Raw genomic sequence first — 21,004 nt, forward strand, 5'->3', positions numbered from 1 at the left:
CGTCCCCTTCTCCTCCTGCCCTCAATCTTTCCCAGCATCAGGGTCTTTCCCAATGAGTCAGCTCTTTGCATCAGGGGGCAAAAGTACTGAAGTTTCAGCTTCAACATCAGTCCTTCCAATGAATATTCAGGGTTGATTTCTTTAGAATTGACTGGTTGGATCTCCTTGCTGTCCAAGGGACTCTCAAGAGTCTTTTCCAGGACTAAAGAATCGAAAACATCGATTCTTCAGTGCTAAGCCTTATTTATGGTCTAGCTTTCACATCCATACATGACTACTGGAAAAACCATAGCTTTGACTATATGGACTTTAGTCAGCAAAGTGATGTCTCTGCTTTTTAATATGCTATCTAGGTTGGTCATAGCTTTTCTTCTAAGGAGCAAGGGTCTTTTAATTTCATGGCTGCAGTCACCATCTGCAGTGATTTTGGAGCCCAAGAAAATAAAGTCTGTCACTGTTTTCATCGTTTCCCCACCTATTTGCCATGAAGTGATGGGACCAGATGCCATGATCTTAGTTTTCTGAATGTTGAGTTTCAAGCAAACTTTTTCACTCTCCTCTTTCACTTTAATCAAGAGGCTCTTCAGCTCCTCTTCAATTTCTGCCATTATTGTGGTGGTCATCTGCATATCTAAGATTATTGATATTTCTACCAGAAATCTTGATTTCAGCTTGTGCTTCATCTAGTCCGGCATTTCGCATGATGCACTCTGCGTATAAGTTAAATAAACAAGGTGACAATATACAGCCTTGATGTACTCTTTTCCAATTTGGAACCAGTTTGATGTTCCATGTCTGGTTCTAACTGTTGCTTCTTTTTTTTTTTGGTGTAGAACATTTATTTATTTATTCCATGGAACACTCGAAGTTTAGATCAGTGGGAATTTTAATCAAAGAATTGTACATTTTCTTCCTAAATATATCGCTTTGTATTAGGAAATGACATTGTGATCCATTTCACTACAATATTACAAAATATTTACAAGAAAATATTAAAAATAACTCAAACATGAAAGGCAAGATGGGGGTGAAATAAACTGGCTTTTCCAGAAATCTCTACTCCAGTGCCCACAGCACACAATAAGAGAGCCAAAACAAATAACAAAGTTCCCCTTGATCACAAGTTTCCAAGGAACTAGAGTAGGGGAAGAAATCTCATGAAAACGGTGGTATGAAAGGGGATGGGTGTTATTAGCAGCGCTGCTTCAATAACCAATTTATTTTGCGTGAAATATCCTCTCCTTTATATGTAGTAAATTCTGAACAAGGCTAAACTTTAAGATATTCCTTGAAATAAAATTAAAAATGCCCTGACAGTGAAAGCAACTCTTCCACCTAAGCTGAGTAAGAGCCTCTTTCTCCATGAACCACTGATGTGAACAGAAGCCTGATCTAGCATTCAAAGCTGTCACAGCAGCCCTTCCGTCTCTTTCATGAAAGCCTCAAAGACGTCGTCCTTAGTCTGCACCGACACGGGAACAGATGGGCCAGATTTGGGTGCTGTTTTGGCAAGAGGCACAGCAGAATCATCCTCCGACTTTCTCTGAGGAGCAGCAGCAATCCCTTTATTCTCCTGACGCACCCGTAGTGCGGTTGGCATGAATCGTGTGATCTCTGCCTTGGGGTGAGTGATCTGTGGCTTGGCACTGATGGCTGCTGTGGCTTTCTTCTTGATGGTGGCTGCGCTTGTGTCATCTGCCTTGGGTAACTGGATCAAGTCGAGCGGAGCACTTAGAACCCCCGGGTTGGGTAAGGGAGCTGGTGGGAAGAGCTCTGGTGGGGCAAGTCCAAGAGGAGGCACCAGAGGTGGGCGCATCATGCCAGGACGGGGTGGAGGGATACCTGGAGGTGCAGTGGGAGGTAGCTGTTGTGGGGGTCCCCGAGGAGGAGGGCCAGGAGGCAGACCTGGGGGCGGACTTGCAGGTAAAAGGCGGGGCAGAGGCCCTCGGAGTCCTGGCATTCCAGGCGGTCTCAGGAACGGAGGAGCTCCTGGAGGTGGTCCAGGTGGCTGTAAAGGTGGAGCAGGTGGCAGTCCAAGCGGAGGTGGTCCTGGCATGGGGGGTGCTTGTATCTGAGATGGAGGAACAGACTATGGAGGGGCTTGCTGCTGGGAAGCTGCAGACGTGCCATGAGAGAGAGATTCCTCCTTATGCTGTTTCTGTGATTGCTTTTCTGCTTTGGAATCATCTGAATCTTCATCATCATCCTCTGAAAATTCCTCAACTTCTCGTCCCTCCTCAGGGATTTCCTGACCTGCCATTAGAAGCATCATGGCTTGGAGAGGAGTCAGCTCCTTCATGTTCTTCTTCTTCTTCCTAGATTTTCCAGGCATATCTGCAAATCGTACACTCAGACCTGATTTTTTCTTCATTGTTGTCTCTCTCAGTGTCATCACGGTGCACAAGTTCATCCCCTTCACTTTCTCCATCTGATGTGTCACTGTCGCTGTCATCAGTACTGTCGTCATGCTCATCCTGGCCCATGTCTTCAGGATAGCCACCATCTTCACTGGTGCAGGAAACATCATCGTCATGACCCCGCTGAGCACGTTCAGGACTATATAACCTGTCTTCATCTCGCCTACGAGTCGGAAGATCTAGGGCAAAGCCCACTTTGCGGCCATACATTTATAAGACTTGAGGAGGAGGTGGGCCTGGGGGAGGACCTGAAGGTTTCCTGCCAGGGGGCAAACGTGGAACACCATGTCCAAGAAGAGGAAGTATAGAAACTGCCTGAGTTGGAGGTCCATAGGTTGAGGTCTTCTTAAGGATGGAGGGTGGCTGGGCCCCAGGAAGTGGAATGTCCTGGATCAAGATGTTGGAAGGAGCATGCGGCATATCTGGCAGAGGAATACTCTCCACTTCCACATGCTGGGCATTCTTGACAGCATCAAAATATTGGCTAAGCTGAGCCCTCTTCTGTTCATATTCTACTTCTAGCTTTCTCAATTCTTTGTAAAAATCTGGATTCTCTTTCTGATAGAGTCATAGAATACATTCAAATGTTTCATGTAGCTTTTTACGCTTGTCTTTCAGCACTTTCTCATTTAACTGTGGCTGCTGCACTGGGTTAAACTCCATTTCATCCAATTTTTCCATGTCCTGGATGCCGAGGTCCAGCCCCGGCTGATCCAGGGTATTCGAAGGGGAGACGGCGTCGGTGACTATTTATTTATTTATTCATCAAAGATATAAAGAATTATAGAATGAGGATAGCTCAGTAGGAAAATTCAGTGGAGAAAAGAAGCTGAGTAGCTTGGTTTACACGGAAAATCAATATAACCCGTGACACCAGGTTAGCTCTGACCACGGAGGCTGCAGGTGCCCTCTCGAATAGCGGAAGGTGCCCCACCTTAGACACATTCTCGAGTGGGTCTTAGAAGCCCAGGCAAATAAATGGTCGCAGAGGATATCCGCGCTCCAGATGGAGACTCAGCTGGAAATTGAGGGGAAGAATGACATGGGGAGACCAAGCATTGGTGAGCAAGGCCCGTAGCTTTATTTTTAACAGGGGCTTTTATACCCTAAGTTACACATAGAGGATAATAGGGGATGCAAAGTCAGCAGTCTTTGATCCTTATCAAAAACCAGGGTTTCTTTCCTGCAAATTTATCGTATACAAATGGTTTAGGTGATTTACATCACCTTCTGGCCAGAAGACCTACTAACATTTTATGACTCTTGACAAGGACTTATCAACAAAGACTTATTTTCTCTAAGAGTAATTATTTTAAGGTTTGGCGCCATCTTCCGAAGATAAAATTGCATTCCTATAGGGCGGATGTGTAATGGGTTTACAACAAAGGAAAGAATTTATTACCTTAAGGGTCTAAAGTTACTAACACCAAGGCCACTACTTATTTTTTCTACATACCAACTATTAATTAATACATATTCAAGGATACAATTCAGGGGATGTGAAAACTTGGCAGCAAGCATTGGCTTATCAATGAAATCTTTTACTAGTTTTATTCTGACAGTTTCTAACTCTCTGAGAGGCTCTAAGCTATTTGAATATCTTAAGCTTCCCATGCCTCTAGAGGCTGGGAGACTATAAACAATCGTATGCATAGCTGTAGGAGTCCAGGTAAACTTGTCAGGCGAGTTAGAGAGCCATCTGAGGGGTTTGGATTTAAACACTCCTAATTGCCCAGGAACTTTATGAATTGGAGCTGTAAGTTAACTCTTTGACACAGAGAGCGAGATGGTGGTGGGGGACAGCCCCCAGTAAAGTCAGAGGTGAGAGCACAAAGCAATAAAGTAGGCAGACTCTGGTTTTTTGGGGGTAGATGCTCGAGAATATCCAGGGGGACTCCTGAGGCTCGATCCCGCCTTTACGTATGCCGAGCCTCCTTCCTCATGACCTTTGTCACGAGTGGAGTGTCTCTCGCCGGCTCCCGGCACCCGGATAATTGGTTTGGGATCCTTCATCTTTAAAACTGCAGCTCGTACCATCATGCGCTGTTTTTTGTTCTTCTTTAATTCTCTTTTCTGAGCTTCTTTTCTGGCTTGGTCTGTAGGGTTCATAAATTTTCCACTTTTGGTGGATGATGTGGATCTCCGCCCCAAGTTGACAAGTTGTTTGATTTACTTGCTTGTTTAAAAAATAAAGCCTAAAACACTCACGCTTCTGCTGGGCTCCTGCTGGGCTCCTGGGGCTGGGAGAAGTGGGGAGGGGATGATTCTCGGCCCGTTTGACTTCGTAGGGGCCTTCACCTCTGCTTTTCGGTCAACCACCCAACTACCTCCATCTTGAAAGCTCCTAACTGTTGCTTCTTGACCTGCATACAGGTTTCTCAGAAGGCAGGTAAGGTGGTCTGGTATTCCCATGTCTTTAAGAATTTTCCACAGTTTGTTATGATCCACACAGTCAAAGGCTTTAGTGTAGTCAATAAAGCAGATATTTTTCTGGAATTCCCTTGCTGGGAATGGTCCAACGGATGTTGGGAATTTGATCTCTGGTTCCTCTGCCTTTTCTAAATCCAGCTTGTACATCTGAAACCTTTTGGTTCACATACTGTTGAAGCCTAGCTTGGAGGATTTTGAGCATTACTTTGCTAGCATGTGAAATGAGTACAGTTGTGTGGTAGTTTGAACATTCTTTGGCATTGCCCTTCTTTGGGATTGGAATGAAAACTGACCTTTTCCAGTCCTGTGGCCACTGCTGAGTTTTCTAAATTTGTGGCATGTTGAGTGCAGCACTTTTGGGGCATCATCCTTTAGGATTTGAAGTAGCTCAGCTGGAATTCCATCACCTCCACTAGCTTTGTTTGTAGTGATGCTTCCTAAGGCCCACTTGACTTCACACTCCTAGACGTCTGGCTCTAGGTGAGGGACCACACCATCGTGTTTGTTTGGATCATTAAGACCTTTTTTGTATAGTTCATCTGTGTATTTTTGCCACCTTTTCTTAATAATTTCTGCTTCTGTTAGATTCATATCATTTCTGTCCTTTTTTGGGCCCATCTTTGCATGAAATGTTCCCTTGGTATCTCTAATTTTCTTGAAGAGATCTCTAGTCTTTCCCATTCGATTGTTTTCCTCTATTTCTTTGCATTGCTCACTTAAGAAGGCTTTCTCTCTCCTTGCTATTCTTTGAAACTCTGCATATAGATGGGTGTATCTTTCCTTTCCTCTTTGCCTTTCACTCCTCTATCTCAGCTATTACTCAGCACTTCTCAGTAAATGTGGGCCTTTGCACAGGACACTTCTTCCCACCCATGTCTCCAGCCACCGTCATGGCTGGCATTCTGGCTGACAGCCAGGCCAGGAGCACATCAGTCCATGCCCCTCAGCCCCTGGTTCCGGGTAGAACCTGAGCAGCTCTGGTCCCCAAGCCCCTGCCTCCGTGGGGGATAATGTTCTATATGATGGTCTACACTGCAGGTCCTTGCCTCACTGTGTAGGGCCGTGCCTAAGGTCCTGTCCATAGTCTGGCTCCATGGCCAGCCTGTGTCCACCTTCACAGCTTCATGGATGCTCTCTGGTGTACACACCCACTCACCCACCTGCCACCCACCTTGCTCCTAGCTAAACTCAGGAGGTTTGTGTTTTCTCTGACAATGTCCACTTGAAATATGTATTTGACTTTTAAGGCCTTCAAAGTGATCTTCAAAAGATCACAGACACACATGGGGGAAACACAATGATGACATTTAGCTACTAAATCAAAGTGCAAAGGGAAGGGGGTTTTAGGAAAATTGTCTATCATCCATCTCTCACTCATCATGCACCATCTGCCATCTAACAATCTATTCACCAACTCACCTGCCTACCCACCTCCGCTCCTGACCAGACACCTCTATACACCCACCGGCTCTAATAACTGTGCCAGAGGCTTCTGGATAATTCTGCTCTGATGCTTTCTGCAGCCGGTTATACCCCCACCCCACCCCTGCCCCAACCTCTCCTTGACTTGACATGCTTGAGGGTGTTGGTAGTCCAGGTGTCCAAAGTGCAGGGGAGATGGATGTTGTCCAGAGTCTCCCCTACCCTCTGGGATGGTGGTGCCACCCTAGCTGGAGGCCTTGAGGCACCTCAGGGAGCCTGGCCCCTCTGCAGACAAGCTTCTGTGATGCATCAGGTCCGCTTCCCTTGGGTCAGTCTCACATTCTTTCCTGGGTGTGCAGTTCCTATGGGAAACCGAGCTGAGGGTGAGAGCTCAGCCTCCTGGAAACCCTGGGACAGGAGGTCCAGGCTGAGGCCTGCGCTCAGACACCAGGGTCCCCCAACCATGGAGCCTGCCATGGACAGAGTCCACACCGGTCACCTGCCCTCACCCACAGCAGACTCAGTCAGGAGGCAGCGGCCGACGGTCCTGGCGAGGGAGGGCCGAGGCACAGCCAGACCTAGCCGGGTCTGTTCCTCACCTGCAGGAGAGGCCCATCTGCCTCCCAGGTGGCTCCTGGCATTGCCCAGTATGCTTAGACAGAGCCAGAAGATATGTTCTCAGTTGGAACAGGCTCTATTATTTATGAAGTTCTATTTTATATTTGAAAATCAAAACCTTGGAAAGAAAGCATCCAACAGGGTCTCAGGGTAAACAAGCAGGCCCTCTGATGCCACGCTGTGGGGCCTCAGCTGTGTGGCCAGGGTGAGGCCCCTGGGAGGCAGCAGAGGCCTCGGGAGGTCGGAGAGCCTGCGCTGACATCTGGGTGAGCCTCCCAGGGTCTGTGTTAAAACTAAACACTCCAAGTTAACTTTTGGAGCTCATAGCACCCCTCATGGGTAAGGACTTCTGCATTTAATTTAGAAAAATTTACTCCTAGTCCTAAATACTACATCAATTTTCTTTACAAAACGGAAGAAAGCACCTGTGGAGACTGGAGCCAAGTCTGCCGGCCTCCATGTGAGTGTAGCTCTGAGATAACCAACCAGTGTGTCTACAGTGGGGCAGGCTTATCTCCACGGGGGCAGGTGTGTCTACACTAGGTCAGACGCGACTATAGGAGGGCAGGCGTGTCTACATTGGGGCAAGCGCGTCTCCACGAGGGTAGGCAGGTCTCCACAGGGCCAGGTCCTTCCCTTATTTGCTATACATTTTTTCCCAGGAGTTCTGTGTTTGGGGAAAGTTTAAAGCTACATCTTCCAGACAAATGAGAGCCAGGCGAGGTTGGATGCAGCTCCCGGGATGTTGGAAAGCTCCCAGGCCCCGCAGGACCAGCTGAGCTGAGCCGCGCCACAGCGCTGATGGTGGTGCTGCGCTCAGGAGGGAGGTCGCAGTGTGTCCACTGCCAGAAAACCCAGGGCTCCAGGACCACTCTGGCCGCCGTGACCACCCTTGGCACCAAGGAGCCCTGAGCAGGCAGGCGGCAGACAGAGCCACCTGCGGGGGTGTGGCCTTTGGGAAGGAGGTCGACGTCCTCAGGGAGGGGGCTGGCCCTCCGCCGCAGGTCGCCCCGCAGACCCGCAGACTGAGGGTGGAGCGCGAGGAACCAAGGTTCCTGGGGCACCGTGAGCCCCTCCTGCCCTTGGCGCACCCGGTGAGGGGCGCGGAGTGGAGCTGGGGGCACACAAGGGGCCGCGGGGCCCCGCCCCAACCAGGGTCTAATCCCACCTCCACTCCCACCCCTACCCCACCCCCTCACCCACCGGCACAATTCAGATGCCCATTCTGTGTCTAAACTCTGAACCTGCTCCTTCTTCCATCCCTCCTCCCACCTCCCTCAGGCCACCTCCCAAAGACGCCGCGGTCCCTTGAGGGTGGGGTGAGTGGGCCCCCCACGGGCCGCAGCCACGAGGAGGCATTTGGCCTCAGCCGGGAGCCCCTCCAGGTCACACGGAGACCTTCGTGCTTCATCCAGCACGGCGTTTCTCCTGATGTACTCTGCATATAAGTTAAATAAGCAGGGTGACAATATACAGCCTTAACGTACTCTTTTTCCTATTTGGAACCAGTCTGTTGTTCCATGTCCACTTTTAACTGATGCTTCCTGACCTGCATACAGATTTCTCAAGAGGCAGGTCAGGTGGTCTGGTAGTTTCATCTCTTTCAGAATTTTCCACAGTTTATTGTGATCCACACAGTCAAAGGTGTTGACGTAGTCAATAAAGCAGAAATAGATGTTTTTTTTTGAACTCTCTTGCTTTTTCTATGATCCAGCGGATGTTGGCAATTTGATCTCTGGTTCCTCTGCCTTTTCTAAAACCAGCTTGAATATCTGGAAGTTCGTGGTTCACATATTGTTGAAGCCTGGCTTGGAGAATTTTGAGCATTACTTTACTAGCATGTGAGATGAGTGCAATTCTGTGGTAGTTTGAGCATTCTTTGGTATTGCCTTTCTTTGGGGTTGGAATGAAAACTGATCTTTTCCAGTCCTGTGGCCACTGCTGAGTTTTCCAAATTTGCTGACATATTGAGTGCTGGACTTTTACAGTATCATCTTTTAGGATTTGAAATAGCTTTGTAGGACTGGCTGAAGAAGCACAAGCCCTATTTGCTACATAAAAACCAGTATAGACCTAAACATATAAAGATTAAAAAGTGAGGAGGGAAAGATTTCCCCACACAATGAAAATCAAAAGAGGTGGAGTGGCAAATTGTTACATTAAATTTAAAATAACAAAAGATGCTGAAAGTTAAATGACATTTCAGTTGAAGAAGAAAATTCTTAACATATGCACTCAAAAGCATATACCTACAGAGACAGAAAGGAGAAACTGGAGTAACTCAAAAAGAAACACCTACACCAATAAAGATCAAAACAGAAAAACCCTTCACACAAACTGGGATGTAAATTGTGTCTTCAGTACATTGCATCCAAATGGGAATAATTATTAGGTGCATACTTTGCCAGAAGTCAATTTGGGGGTCACTTAGTAAATTTAATAAAATTGTGTATCAAGATCTTTTTGACCAACATGTGAGCAAAGGTATCAAGTATAGAAAAGAAGCACCAAAAACAATGATGAAGATTACTGGAAAAAAAAAGGGGAATAAAGAAATTCATACATGATAGACAGACTAAAGGAAAACTAAAAGCCCCTAACAACAGATAAAGCAATCTCAATAACCAGAAAAAAGCTCAGAGCAAAGAAAGAAATGAAAAGGATTTAAAGTTAAAGGTAATAAAAAATAAAGACAATAATGAAGAAAGTAAATAAACAAAACTATAGTTGAAGATTACAGAAACAGTAAGATCACAATGAATAAGGACTATTTTGACATAAATGACAACTTCAGGAGAAAAGGATATGAGTTTAATAAGTTCAACCTCAAAGAATGAAAGACATTCAGAAACTGTTAACAAAAATTACCAAGCTCTGAGACCCACAACTGTGGTGAAACTCTCCTGAAAGAAAAAGGGTGGTCTTCACAGGTGAATTCTTTAGGTCACTTTGAAAGCTTTTAGACTGCATGGGTAGAAACATCTCCTAAAACAAGGCACAATCTGTCCTGGCCAGTGGCCAAAAATTTAGAATATTACAGGCAACACACGGATGAAAATAGATCAAATTCAACAAGAATATAGAACAAAGCCACAAATACACATACTCATCAAGTCTTAAGAGAGGCCACAGATCCTTCAAACAATCTCAACACCCTTTCTGGAGTCAACTACAGCAAGAACCAGAAGAATGAATGCAGGTTGGAAAAGGAAACAGTGGGACAAGAAAGCCTTGAGATGACATCAGATTTATGTTTAAGTTAATGAAGCAAAATGTCCCGGGATAGAAATACAGCAGAAGTTTCTTTTCCAAATTTCCCTTAATGAAGAGAAACAATTAAGAATCAAATCACATTACCAATCATAACAAAATAATACAGCTAGGGACAAAGGAGCTGTGAGGGAGAGAGGAAAATTCCATGTTCCAGGGTGGGAGAATAAAATATTGTGGAAAAGATTATATGTAACCTCAAACAATTGTCATGGGCAATTTTTCACAAGATTTAATCTTCCCCAGTCAAAGAATATGAGTGCTCACTCAAAGACAGCTAAGCAGATTAAAGAATGGATGGAGGCCAGAGGATAGCAGTGGATATTAATGACCATCTTTTAAGTGGTGCTGGGAAAACTGGCCAGTATGTAAAAAAACTGAGCCACGTGCCTACACACAAAATAAAACACAAAATGATTACAAAGGTCCCTGTAAAGACCATAACGTAACTTTAAAAAACTTATTTATGAAACATAAATATAACAAGCAATCTTATTTAATTATTACAGCAAGAACCCTCTGTGATCCTACCTCACAAAATGAAAATAAAAACAAGACCTATAAATTAAAGTTAAAAACTTTGTAAAGATAAACCAGGTTGAAAAAAGACCTCAGAACAGGAGAAGAAGGAACAAAATGAAAACAACAACAACAGCAACTGACAAAGGAGATTACTTCCAAAACTATTTGGAGGCTAAATAACTCAGTAAGAACACACAGCCTAATAAAGATGGGCACAACCAAAACACTCTTCAAGTATATGGATGCTAATAAAATACGAAGAAGCTAAAATAAAGGTCTCCTTTTAGCAAAACTACATGAGACAACGGAAATCATCAGAAATTCACAATAATGTGTGGAGAGTGTGGGGAAAAGGGAGAGTGTTCACTGTGGTGGAATTAAAGAACACTAGAGAAAGGCCATGGATATTCCTCAAAAAACAAAACAAAACAAAAAAAAACTGGAAGTAAATGGCTAACCCACACTGGCATATCATAATGAAACCATAATTGAAACAGGCACGAATCCACAATATACTAGTAAATATACAGGAAGCACTGTTTATTAGCCAAGGAAATAGGAAGGAAAAAGACATTGATGATACTGTGGAACATACAAAAAGGATAAGCTATAAAAGAACTCATCTGGGTCACTTGCAGTGAATGTGGATGAACAATTATGTCACAGGAAGTAAATGAGGAAAGGAAAAGACAACGGGAATCTAGAACATGATAAAGAAACATTTACAGTTAGTACAAGGGAAAATAATAAAAAAAGGCTACATAGAATGGGGCGGAGGGAGACAGGAGGATGGGGAAGAGAAAAATAGCGGGAAAATAATGACTATGTATAAAGAAAAGCCTGGGATGTCTGTGGACTCAAAGTGGGGCCTGCTATAATTAACACCTGGATGGAGCAGGTGGTCGGGTAGAGAGGGACGTGGAGAAAGTATGGATATTTTCTTAGGGCAGAAATACATATCTTCATTAAAATTAAGTTAAACGTGGGACTTGGTGAAATGGAACATTCACAAAAGTCTAATGGGACTAGGAGAAAAGAACTAAACTAAAGTGATGAAGTGAAATGAAAGATACTAGTGCAATTTAAGAAGGCTGAACAAAATGGTAAAACAGAATGCTTGAAACATGGAGTGTGAAGTTGTACATAAACAAATGGTGAACTTAAAATGCAAAAACAAACATAACAACTAGAAAGAGACCCCACACAACAGGAAGAAGGCTGAACCAACAGGAAGGAAAATATTGTAACTTTTGGACTAGGTGATCTGTACGAGAATTTTGGAAGATGAATGTATAAGCCTACTTAAGTTATCTTAAAAAGACAAACAACAAAAACAAAAAAAGAAAATAATATATAAACATGATAAAAACAACAGAGTAAAAGGGAAAAAACAAAAAAAAAGTAAAAAAAAAAGGCGGGTTGGGGGTGGGGGCGAGGAAGACAGGGACAGAGAAAAAGAGCTGAAGAAATGAATCCAAAGTTGCAGGAAGCCTATGCCTTTCTATTTTTTTTTTTTTTTTGCCCATTTACACAGAAAGTTTTAATAAATATAATGAATTAAAACATTTGACAAGCTATCTTTAACAGGTTAGGATATGATATAAATTTTTCCTTTTATAAATTTGGTAGCTATTTTTCTTCTACTCACTAAGATCAGGAATTCACGTTAAGTAAAAATGCAGGTGAAAAGCACATTGCTATGACTGTATTTCAAGTCAAGATATTACAGTTGAATTTATACTATAAATCTATTCACTTCAGTCACTCAGTCGTGTCCAACTCTTTGCAACCCCATGGACTGCAGTACGTCAGGCTTCCCTGTCCATCACCAACTCCCAGAGCCTACTCAAACTCATGTCCATCGAGTCAGTGATGCCATCCAACTATCTCATCCTCTGTCGTCCCTTTCTCCTCCCACCTTCAATCTTTCCCAGCATCAAGGTTTTTCCAATGAGTTGATTCTTTGCATCAGGTGGCCAGAGTTGAGTTTCAGCTTCGGTATCAGTCCTTCCAATGAATATTCAGGACTGATTTCCTTTAGGATTGACTGGTTGGATCTCCTTGCAGTCCAACGGACTCTCAAGAATCTTCTCCAACACCACAGTTCTAAAGCATCCATTCTTCAGTGCTCAGCTTTCTTTATAGTCCAACTCTCACATCCATACATGACTAGTGGAAAAACCATAGCTTTGACTAGACGGACCTTTGTTGGCAGAGTGATGTCTCTGCTTTTTTTTTCTTATTCCAACCATTTTTTATTCATAACTAAGTTTGGAAAACAAAGCTATAGGATCTCTTGTATCTATTTGGATATATGTATATCTCAGTGTGTGTCTTTGTTTTTTTATTTTATTTTTAAACTTTACATAATTGTATTAGTTTTGCCAAATATCAAAATGAATCCGCCACAGGTATACATGTGTTCCCCATCCCGAACCCTCCTCCCTCCTCCCTCCCCATACCATCCCTCTGGGCCGTCCTAGTGCACCAGCCCCAAGCATCCAGCATCGTGCATCGAACCTGGACTGGCAACTCGTTTCCTACATGATATTTTACATGTTTCATTGCCATTCTCCCAAATCTTCCCACCCTCTCCCTCTCCCACAGAGTCCATAAGACTGTTCTATACATCAGTGTCTCTTTTGCTGTCTCGTACACCGGGTTATTGTTACCCTCTTTCTAAATTCCATATATATGCGTTAGTATACTGTATTTATGTTTTTCCTTCTGGCTTACTTCACTCTGTATAATAGGCTCCAGTTTCATCCACCTCATTAGAACTGATTCAAATGTATTCTTTTTAATGGCTGAGTAATACTCCATTGTGTATATGTACCACAGCTTTCTTAAAAATATGGAACGCTTCACGAATTTGCGTGTCCTCCTTGCGCAGGGGCCATGCTAATCTTCTCTGTATCGTTCCAATTTTAGTATATGTGCTGCTGAAGCGAGCACGCCTATGCCTTTCTAAATGAGCTTGTTTTGGGCCTTGATCAACGGCCCTGAAGGGAGAAAAGCATATGTGCCTCTCTGCCGGCATCATTCGGTGCTAGGACCCTGATCGCTAGAAGAGTGTCCAGTGAGAACGCATAGAAATTGGGGAGGACCTCACTGGAGAGCAATGTTGAGGCAAGGGTTTATTGTTGTCTGGGGAGGGGTTGTCCTCAGGCAGGGGTCTGGAGTGGGGAGACCCCTAAAGCGGAGCGGATAGGTGGGCAGACATATGTTTTCACAAGTGTGTTAAGATGTGAATGGTGAGCCCACGGAACTGCTCTCCAGCCCACATTTGTGTGCTAAACTTGGAAGCCCAGCAGTGAATCTCTAGCGTGCAAGGCTGGAAGGCCCAATGCCCCCAAATCATTTGCATCCTGAGCCCTTTGCTCCAGGGGGCCAGGTTGGAAGTGCGTGTGTGTGTGTGTGTGTGTGGGAGGGGGGCTCCTCAAGGGAAATTCCCCTAGCAAAGTGTGGGCTGTTGGATGGCGGGAGTGGGAGTGGGCAGGCCCTCAGCCGCCTCAGCCAATGAGGAGCTTGCACGTGCGGGGGCGGGGCTGTGGGAAAGCCCCCAGAGGCCCGAGGGGGCGGGGCCCAGGCCCATATTTTGGAGCCAGATGTCTGAGGGAAGGAAGTGTCCACGTGCAGCTGCAGGTAGGAGATGGAAAGCCTCGTGGGCCTTGTGTGCAGAGCCCCGGGGGTTACTTCTGAGCACGGGGGAGGTGTGTGTCCGTCTCCCTTTGACGTCTTCCCCGGAGGGCAAGGTTGTGGGCCCAGCGCCGCTGGTGCGGATGCCCTTCGGTGACCCTCTGTCACTGAGGGGCCGTCGCTGGCGCTTGGGCGACCCCAGCGCGGTGACTTGGCTCCTGGGTCAGCAGGGCTGGCGCCTGGCCAGAAAGTCGCCCTGAGTTGTTAGGGGCCGTTGGGGGGGTCGGGGCTGGGCTTCAGAATCTGGGGAATACCTGCTACGTGAATGCGGCGCTGCAGTGTCTGAGCCACACGCCGCCCCTGGCCAGCTGGATGGTGTCCCAGCAGCACGCCACCCTCTGTCCGGCCCGCAGCGCCTGCACGCTCTGTGCCATGCGAGCTCACGTGACCCGAGCCCTCCTTCACGCGGGAGAGGTGATCCGGCCCCGCAAGGACCTGCTGGCGGGCTTCCACAGACACCAGCAGGAAGATGCCCACGAGTTTCTGATGTTCACTCTGAATGCCATGCAGCAAGGGTGCTTGAGTGCATCCCAGCCGTCGGGCCATGCCTCCGAGGACACCACCGTCATCCGTCAGATCTTCGGCGGGACCTGGAGGTCTCAGATCCAGTGTCTCCGCTGCCTCGGTGTCTCGGACACGTTCGACCCTTATCTGGACATCAGCCTGGATATCACGGCGGCTCAGAGTGTGGAGCAAGCTCTGAGAGAGCTGGTGAAGCCCGAGAAGCTGGACGCGGACAATGCCTATGACTGTGGCGTCTGTCTCCGGAAGGTGCCTGCCACCAAGAGGTTGACTTTGCACAGCACCTCCCAGGTCCTGGTGCTGGTGCTGAAGCGGTTCACACCGGTGAGCGGGGCCAAAAGGGCTCAGGAGGTGCGCTATCCCCAGTGCTTGGACCTGCAGCCCTACACGTCTGAGCGGAAGGCAGGGCCACTGGGCTACGTGCTCTATGCCGTGCTGGTGCACTCCGGGTGGAGCTGCGAGCGAGGACACTACTTCTGTTACGTCCGAGCGGGCAACGGCCAATGGTATAAGATGGACGATGCCAAGGTGACCGCCTGTGACGAGACCGCTGCCCTGAGCCAGAGCGCCTACGTCCTGTTCTACGCCCGGGAGGGTGCGTGGGAAGGGGGCGCTGGGGGAGGGGCAGCGGCCCCCGTCGGGGCTGACCCCACAGACCCGGGGCAGCCTGCAGCAGACGCCAGCGGCAGAGCTCCTGGGTCGGAGGAGTCCCCGGGGGACACAGAGGTCGAAGGGATGAGCTTAGAGCAGTGGCGACGCCTGCAAGAACACAGCCGACCGAAGCCGGCCTTGGAGCTGCGGAAGGTCCAGTCTGCCCTGCCTGCCGGCGCAGTCGTGATTCACCAGTCCAAATACGGAGGAGGGAGAAACCGCACGCCGCCCCAACAGGAGCACGAGCGGCTCGACCGTCCCAGCACGGACACCCCGCCTCGGGGGCCGAAGAACGTCGGCAACGGCCCTTGTGCCAGCGGGAGGGCCAGAGCCACCAAGGGGAAGAACAAGAAGCCGCGGCCGTCTCTGGGGCTGTGGCGGTAGGTCGGCTCTGACGCACATGCGTGCAGACGCCCAGGCACACGCTGTGTGGGGCACGCCCTGTGTGACGCACCAAGAGTTCCGACGAGGAGCGAGTTCCGACGAGGAGCGAGTTCCGACGAGGAGCGAGTTCCGACGAGGAGCGAGTTCCGACGAGGAGCGAGTTCCGACGAGGAGCGAGTTCCGACGAGGAGCGAGTTCCGACGAGGAGCGAGTTCCGACGAGGAGCGAGTTCCGACGAGGAGCGAGTTCCTCTCGGCCGTGTGCGTGATGCAGCCTCCTGGGAAAAAGCGGGGCCTGGAGTGTGCCCGGGGTCTCGGCGTTCACTTGGGACGGGCTCGTGCCTGAGCGGCTGAGCTCTCGAGGGCTGGCTCTGCTGGGAAGTCGCTGGAGAGGATGGGGTGATGGGGTGCATGAGCGGGCCTGGGCACGGTCCGAGGGCCTCCCACTCCTGCGAGGGTGGGAGAGTCCTCTCGGGATGGGACTTTGGGTGTGGGTTTGCCTTTCGTTCCCCGTCTCCGTTCCCTGGCCGCACCGCTGGCCTCGGGTGAGTGACGCGGCCTGGAGACGCCTCACAGAGCGCTCACAGCCAGCCGAGCAAGGAGAAGATCTCGGGAGCCCTTTGGGGGGCAGGGAAGGGCGGGTGCAGGTCCATGAACCGTCTCCTTCCGGCCGGTCAGGCTCTCGAAAATGCCCCAGACGTCGAGAGGCGTCCGGGGAGAAGACGGGCAAGCAGCCTTTATGGGTGTCTGTCCTCGGGAGGCCTCGTGCTACTTGGCGGAGGGTCCGGCAGGAATGAGGCGGGGATGCGCGCGTCCCCGGCACGACGCTCGTCCGCAAAGATCCCTGGGGCTCCATGTCCGGTGCAAGGAGTACGCTGGAGAAGCTCCAAGTGCCAAACAGGAGAAGCGATCCACAAGGCCATGAGCACCGCCACCAGCAGCACCAGCACCCACACGAAGGCCAAGGGGAGAAAGGCAACCCAACCAGTCCCAAAGAAACTTCTCCACCAGCATCGCACCGGTGCCTGAGTGGAGATATGTCGCGCCACGTTCATTTCTGAAAGCAAAGGTCCTCCCCGCACTGAGGAAAGACCCGAGCCTACCCTAGATTGTGATAGCAAGACAACTGGACTTCCGACTCTGCCCGTCCTGTCTGGCAGTCTCATCCAGCTGGGCCCCGGGCAAACGCCTCTGGACGCGAGGAGATGCGGCCGGCCTCCAAAGTGCCTGGGGCGGTGGGGAAGCTGTCCTCCCCTAGCTGCTTTCTCGACTGCCTCATGGGCCCGCGACCCGCTGGAGGGGCACCTGAGGCCCCTTATCGACCACCTCTTGCGTTTTTCTTTCTTTGGCTTGGCTGATGGCTTCAAACCCCAAACCCTCCATCAAACTTTGGCAGACCGGGAATTTGCGATGTAACATGTCCGACCTCGAGGGCCAACTCTGGCTCCTGACTGCGCTAGTCGGCGTGGCAAGGAACAGAGAACGTTCCGATGGCTTGTTTCCCCCGCATGGCTGCCTACGCCGCACCATGCCCTCCGCACGTAGAGAGGACAAAGAATGATGAGCAGTATCTTCCCCCGAGAACACGAACAAGCGTGCCCTGCCGGGGGAAGCGGAGCCACCCACAGTCCGCCCTCATCATCACCACGCATCTTCCTCCGCCCCATCGTCTCAAATGGACTTACTGCTTGCCCCATCCACACCCTCTGAAGGAGGAGGAGGAGGAGGAGGAGGAGGAGGAGGAGGAGGAGGAGGAGGAGGAGGAGGAGGAGAAGAATGTCGATTGGGGTGGCGTGACAGAGGATATGGGAAGGTGGCCTTATGCTGGGCGAAATCCGTGCAAAAGAGAGAAAAATCCTGGCTGATCTCGCTTCTCTGTGCCATGGGAAGGAGGTAAGAGGACAGCAAGAGTGTGAGCACTTGGATCATAAAGCACAAAGCGGTAGGCTCCTAGCATGGGATGAGGGGAGCGGGAGGTGGGAGGGGTGCAATAGGCTAAGGAAGAAAACGGGGTCAGGGCCCTTCTTTCCTAGTAAGGACCAACGGAATCAACACTCCAGCTATGGTAAACCTGTGGACGGTCAAACCCCCATAGTCCTGGAGGGCAAGCATAATGTCCAGGACGGGAGAGCAAACAAACACACATGTCACACACCGAGAAGGACAGCAACAGTCATCCTCCTCCAGGAGGGAAACCTTTTTGATACCTTGAGTTATACCGCATTTTGAGCCCCGGAATTCGAAAGACGACTCTATGAGTCAACTAGTGTATATAAAAGAGAGAAAGAGAATAAAAGCAACAAAAAAATAACAAAATGAACACAAAATTTAAAAAAAAGTTTAAAAATAAATGCAAAAAAAAAAAAAAAAAACAACTCAAAAAACCCTAAAACACCAAGCAGGGGAAAAAAAAAAAAAAAAAAGAAGTAAATGATAAAGGAAGAAGGAAAAGGAAGCAAAAAGGGCAGCGGAGAGAGAAAAGGAGCTGCAGAAATGAATCCAAAGTTGCAGGAAGCCTATGCCTTTCTAAATGAGCTCGCTTTGGGTCTTGAGCAACGGCCCTGAAGGGAGAAAAGCATATGTGGCACTCTGCTGGCATCTTTTGGTGCTAGGACCCTGAACGCTAGAAGAGTGTCCAGTGAGAACGCATAGGAATTGGGGAGGACCTCGCTGGAGCGCAAAGTTGAGGCAAGGGTTTATTGTTGTCCGGGGAGGGGTTGTCCTCAGGCAGGGGTCTGGGGTCGGGAGACCCCTAAAGGGGAGAGGTTCGGTGGGCAGACATATGTTTCCACACGTGTGTTAGGATGTGAATGGTGAGCCCACGGAAGTCCTGTGCAGCCGGCATTTGTGTGCTGAACTTGGAAGCCCCGCAGTGAATCTCTAGCGGGCAAGGCTGGAAGGCCCAATGCCCCCGAATCATTTGCATCCTGAGCCCTTTGGTCCAGGGGGTCAGGTCGGAAGTGCGTGTGGGGCCTCGTCAAGGGGAATTCCCCGAGAAAAGTGCGGGTGGTTGGATGGCGGGAGTGGGAGTGGGCACGCCCTCGGCCGCCTCAGCCAATGAGGAGCCTGCACGTGCGGGGGTGGGGCTGTGGGGAAGCCCCCAGAGGCCCGAGGGGGCGGGGCCCAGGCCCTTTTCTGGAGCCGGACCGTCTGAGGGAAGGAGGCGTCGGCGTGCAGCTGCAGGTAGGAGATGGAAACCCTCGTGGGCCTTGTGTGCAGAGCCCCGGGGGCTGCTTCTGAGCACGGGGGAGGTGTGTGTCGGTCTCCCTTCGACGTCTTCCCCGGAGGGCAAGGTTGTGGGCCCAGCGCCGCTGGTGCGGGTGCCCTTCGGGGACCCTCTGTCCCTGAGGGGCCGTCGCCGGCGCTTGGGCGTCCCCAGCGGGGTGACTTGGCTCCTGGGTCAGCAGGGCTGACGCCTGGCCAGAAAGGCGCCCTGAGTTGGAAGGGGCCGTGGGGGGTGGGGGCTGGGCTTCAGAACCTGGGGAACACCTGCTACGTGAATGCGGCGCTGCAGTGTCTGAGCCACACGCCGCCCCTGGCCAGCTGGATGGTGTCCCAGCAGCACGCCACCCTCTGTCCGGCCCGCAGCGCCTGCACGCTCTGTGCCATGCGAGCTCACGTGACCCGAGCCCTCCTTCACGCGGGAGAGGTGATCCGGCCCCGCAAGGACCTGCTGGCGGGCTTCCACAGACACCAGCAGGAAGATGCCCACGAGTTTCTGATGTTCACTCTGAATGCCATGCAGCAAGGGTGCTTGAGTGCATCCCAGCCGTCGGGCCATGCCTCCGAGGACACCACCGTCATCCGTCAGATCTTCGGCGGGACCTGGAGGTCTCAGATCCAGTGTCTCCGCTGCCTCGGTGTCTCGGACACGTTCGACCCTTATCTGGACATCAGCCTGGATATCACGGCGGCTCAGAGTGTGGAGCAAGCTCTGAGAGAGCTGGTGAAGCCCGAGAAGCTGGACGCGGACAATGCCTATGACTGTGGCGTCTGTCTCCGGAAGGTGCCTGCCACCAAGAGGTTGACTTTGCACAGCACCTCCCAGGTCCTGGTGCTGGTGCTGAAGCGGTTCACACCGGTGAGCGGGGCCAAAAGGGCTCAGGAGGTGCGCTATCCCCAGTGCTTGGACCTGCAGCCCTACACGTCCGAGCGGAAGGCAGGGCCACTGGGCTACGTGCTCTATGCCGTGCTGGTGCACTCCGGGTGGAGCTGTGAGCGAGGACACTACTTCTGTTACGTCCGAGCGGGCAACGGCCAATGGTATAAGATGGACGATGCCAAGGTGACCGCCTGTGACGAGACCGCTGCCCTGAGCCAGAGCGCCTACGTCCTGTTCTACGCCCGGGAGGGTGCGTGGGAAGGGGGCGCTGGGGGAGGGGCAGCGGCCCCCGTCGGGGCTGACCCCACAGACCCGGGGCAGCCTGCAGCAGACGCCAGCGGCAGAGCTCCTGGGTCGGAGGAGTCCCCGGGGGACACAGAGGTCGAAGGGATGAGCTTAGAGCAGTGGCGACGCCTGCAAGAACACAGCCGACCGAAGCCGGCCTTGGAGCTGCGGAAGGTCCAGTCTGCCCTGCCTGCCGGCGCAGTCGTGATTCACCAGTCCAAACACGGAGGAGGGAGAAACCGCACGCCGCCCCAACAGGAGCACGAGCGGCTCGACCGTCCCAGCACGGACACCCCGCCTCCGGGGCCGAAGAACGTCGGCAACGGCCCTTGTGCCAGCGGGAGGGCCAGAGCCACCAAGGGGAAGAACAAGAAGCCGCGGCCGTCTCTGGGGCTGTGGCGGTAGGTCGGCTCTGACGCACATGCGTGCAGACGCCCAGGCACACGCTGTGTGCGGCACGCCCTGTGTGACGCACCGAGAGTTCCGACGAGGAGCGAGTTCCTCTCGGCCGTGGGCGTGATGCAGCCTCCTGGGAAAGAGCGGGGCACACTCCTGGGAGTGTGCCCGGGGTCTCGGTGTTCACTTGGGACGGGCTCGTGCCTGAGCGGCTGAGCTCTCGAGGGCTGGCTCTGCTGGGAAGTCGCTGGAGAGGATGGGGTGATGGGGTGCATGAGCGGGCCTGG

At 50.3% G+C, this 21,004-nt stretch overlaps 2 protein-coding genes, 1 non-coding gene and 1 pseudogene across 3 annotated transcripts; 2 read left to right on the forward strand and 2 right to left on the reverse strand.

Annotated features, from left to right (window-relative positions):
• Positions 1 to 1,234: 1,234 nt before the first annotated feature.
• On the reverse strand, positions 1,235 to 4,586 carry LOC109556947 (WW domain-binding protein 11 pseudogene; annotated as a pseudogene).
• Positions 4,587 to 7,222: 2,636 nt separating this feature from the next.
• Positions 7,223 to 16,280, forward strand: LOC139180387 (ubiquitin carboxyl-terminal hydrolase 17-like protein 13). Its single transcript, XM_070782063.1, has 5 exons — positions 7,223 to 7,226; positions 7,791 to 7,952; positions 8,169 to 8,272; positions 14,529 to 15,931; positions 16,010 to 16,280. Exons 1-5 carry the CDS (start codon positions 7,223 to 7,225, stop codon positions 16,278 to 16,280), a joined length of 1,944 nt encoding a protein of 647 aa, XP_070638164.1.
• Positions 13,528 to 13,634, reverse strand: LOC139182333 (U6 spliceosomal RNA). Its single transcript, XR_011566004.1, has one exon. It is a non-coding gene; the product is annotated as a U6 spliceosomal RNA (small nuclear RNA).
• Positions 16,281 to 16,738: 458 nt separating the features above from the next.
• LOC139180389 (ubiquitin carboxyl-terminal hydrolase 17-like protein 6) lies at positions 16,739 to 20,776 on the forward strand. Its single transcript, XM_070782069.1, has 3 exons — positions 16,739 to 16,909; positions 17,647 to 17,747; positions 19,241 to 20,776. The coding sequence occupies exons 1-3, from the start codon at positions 16,739 to 16,741 to the stop codon at positions 20,724 to 20,726; spliced, it is 1,758 nt and encodes a 585-aa protein (XP_070638170.1). The 3' UTR covers positions 20,727 to 20,776.
• Positions 20,777 to 21,004: the final 228 nt, after the last annotated feature.

Source organism: Bos indicus, chromosome 3 (genome assembly GCF_029378745.1).
Source record: "Bos indicus isolate NIAB-ARS_2022 breed Sahiwal x Tharparkar chromosome 3, NIAB-ARS_B.indTharparkar_mat_pri_1.0, whole genome shotgun sequence".
NCBI lineage: Eukaryota > Metazoa > Chordata > Mammalia > Artiodactyla > Bovidae > Bos > Bos indicus.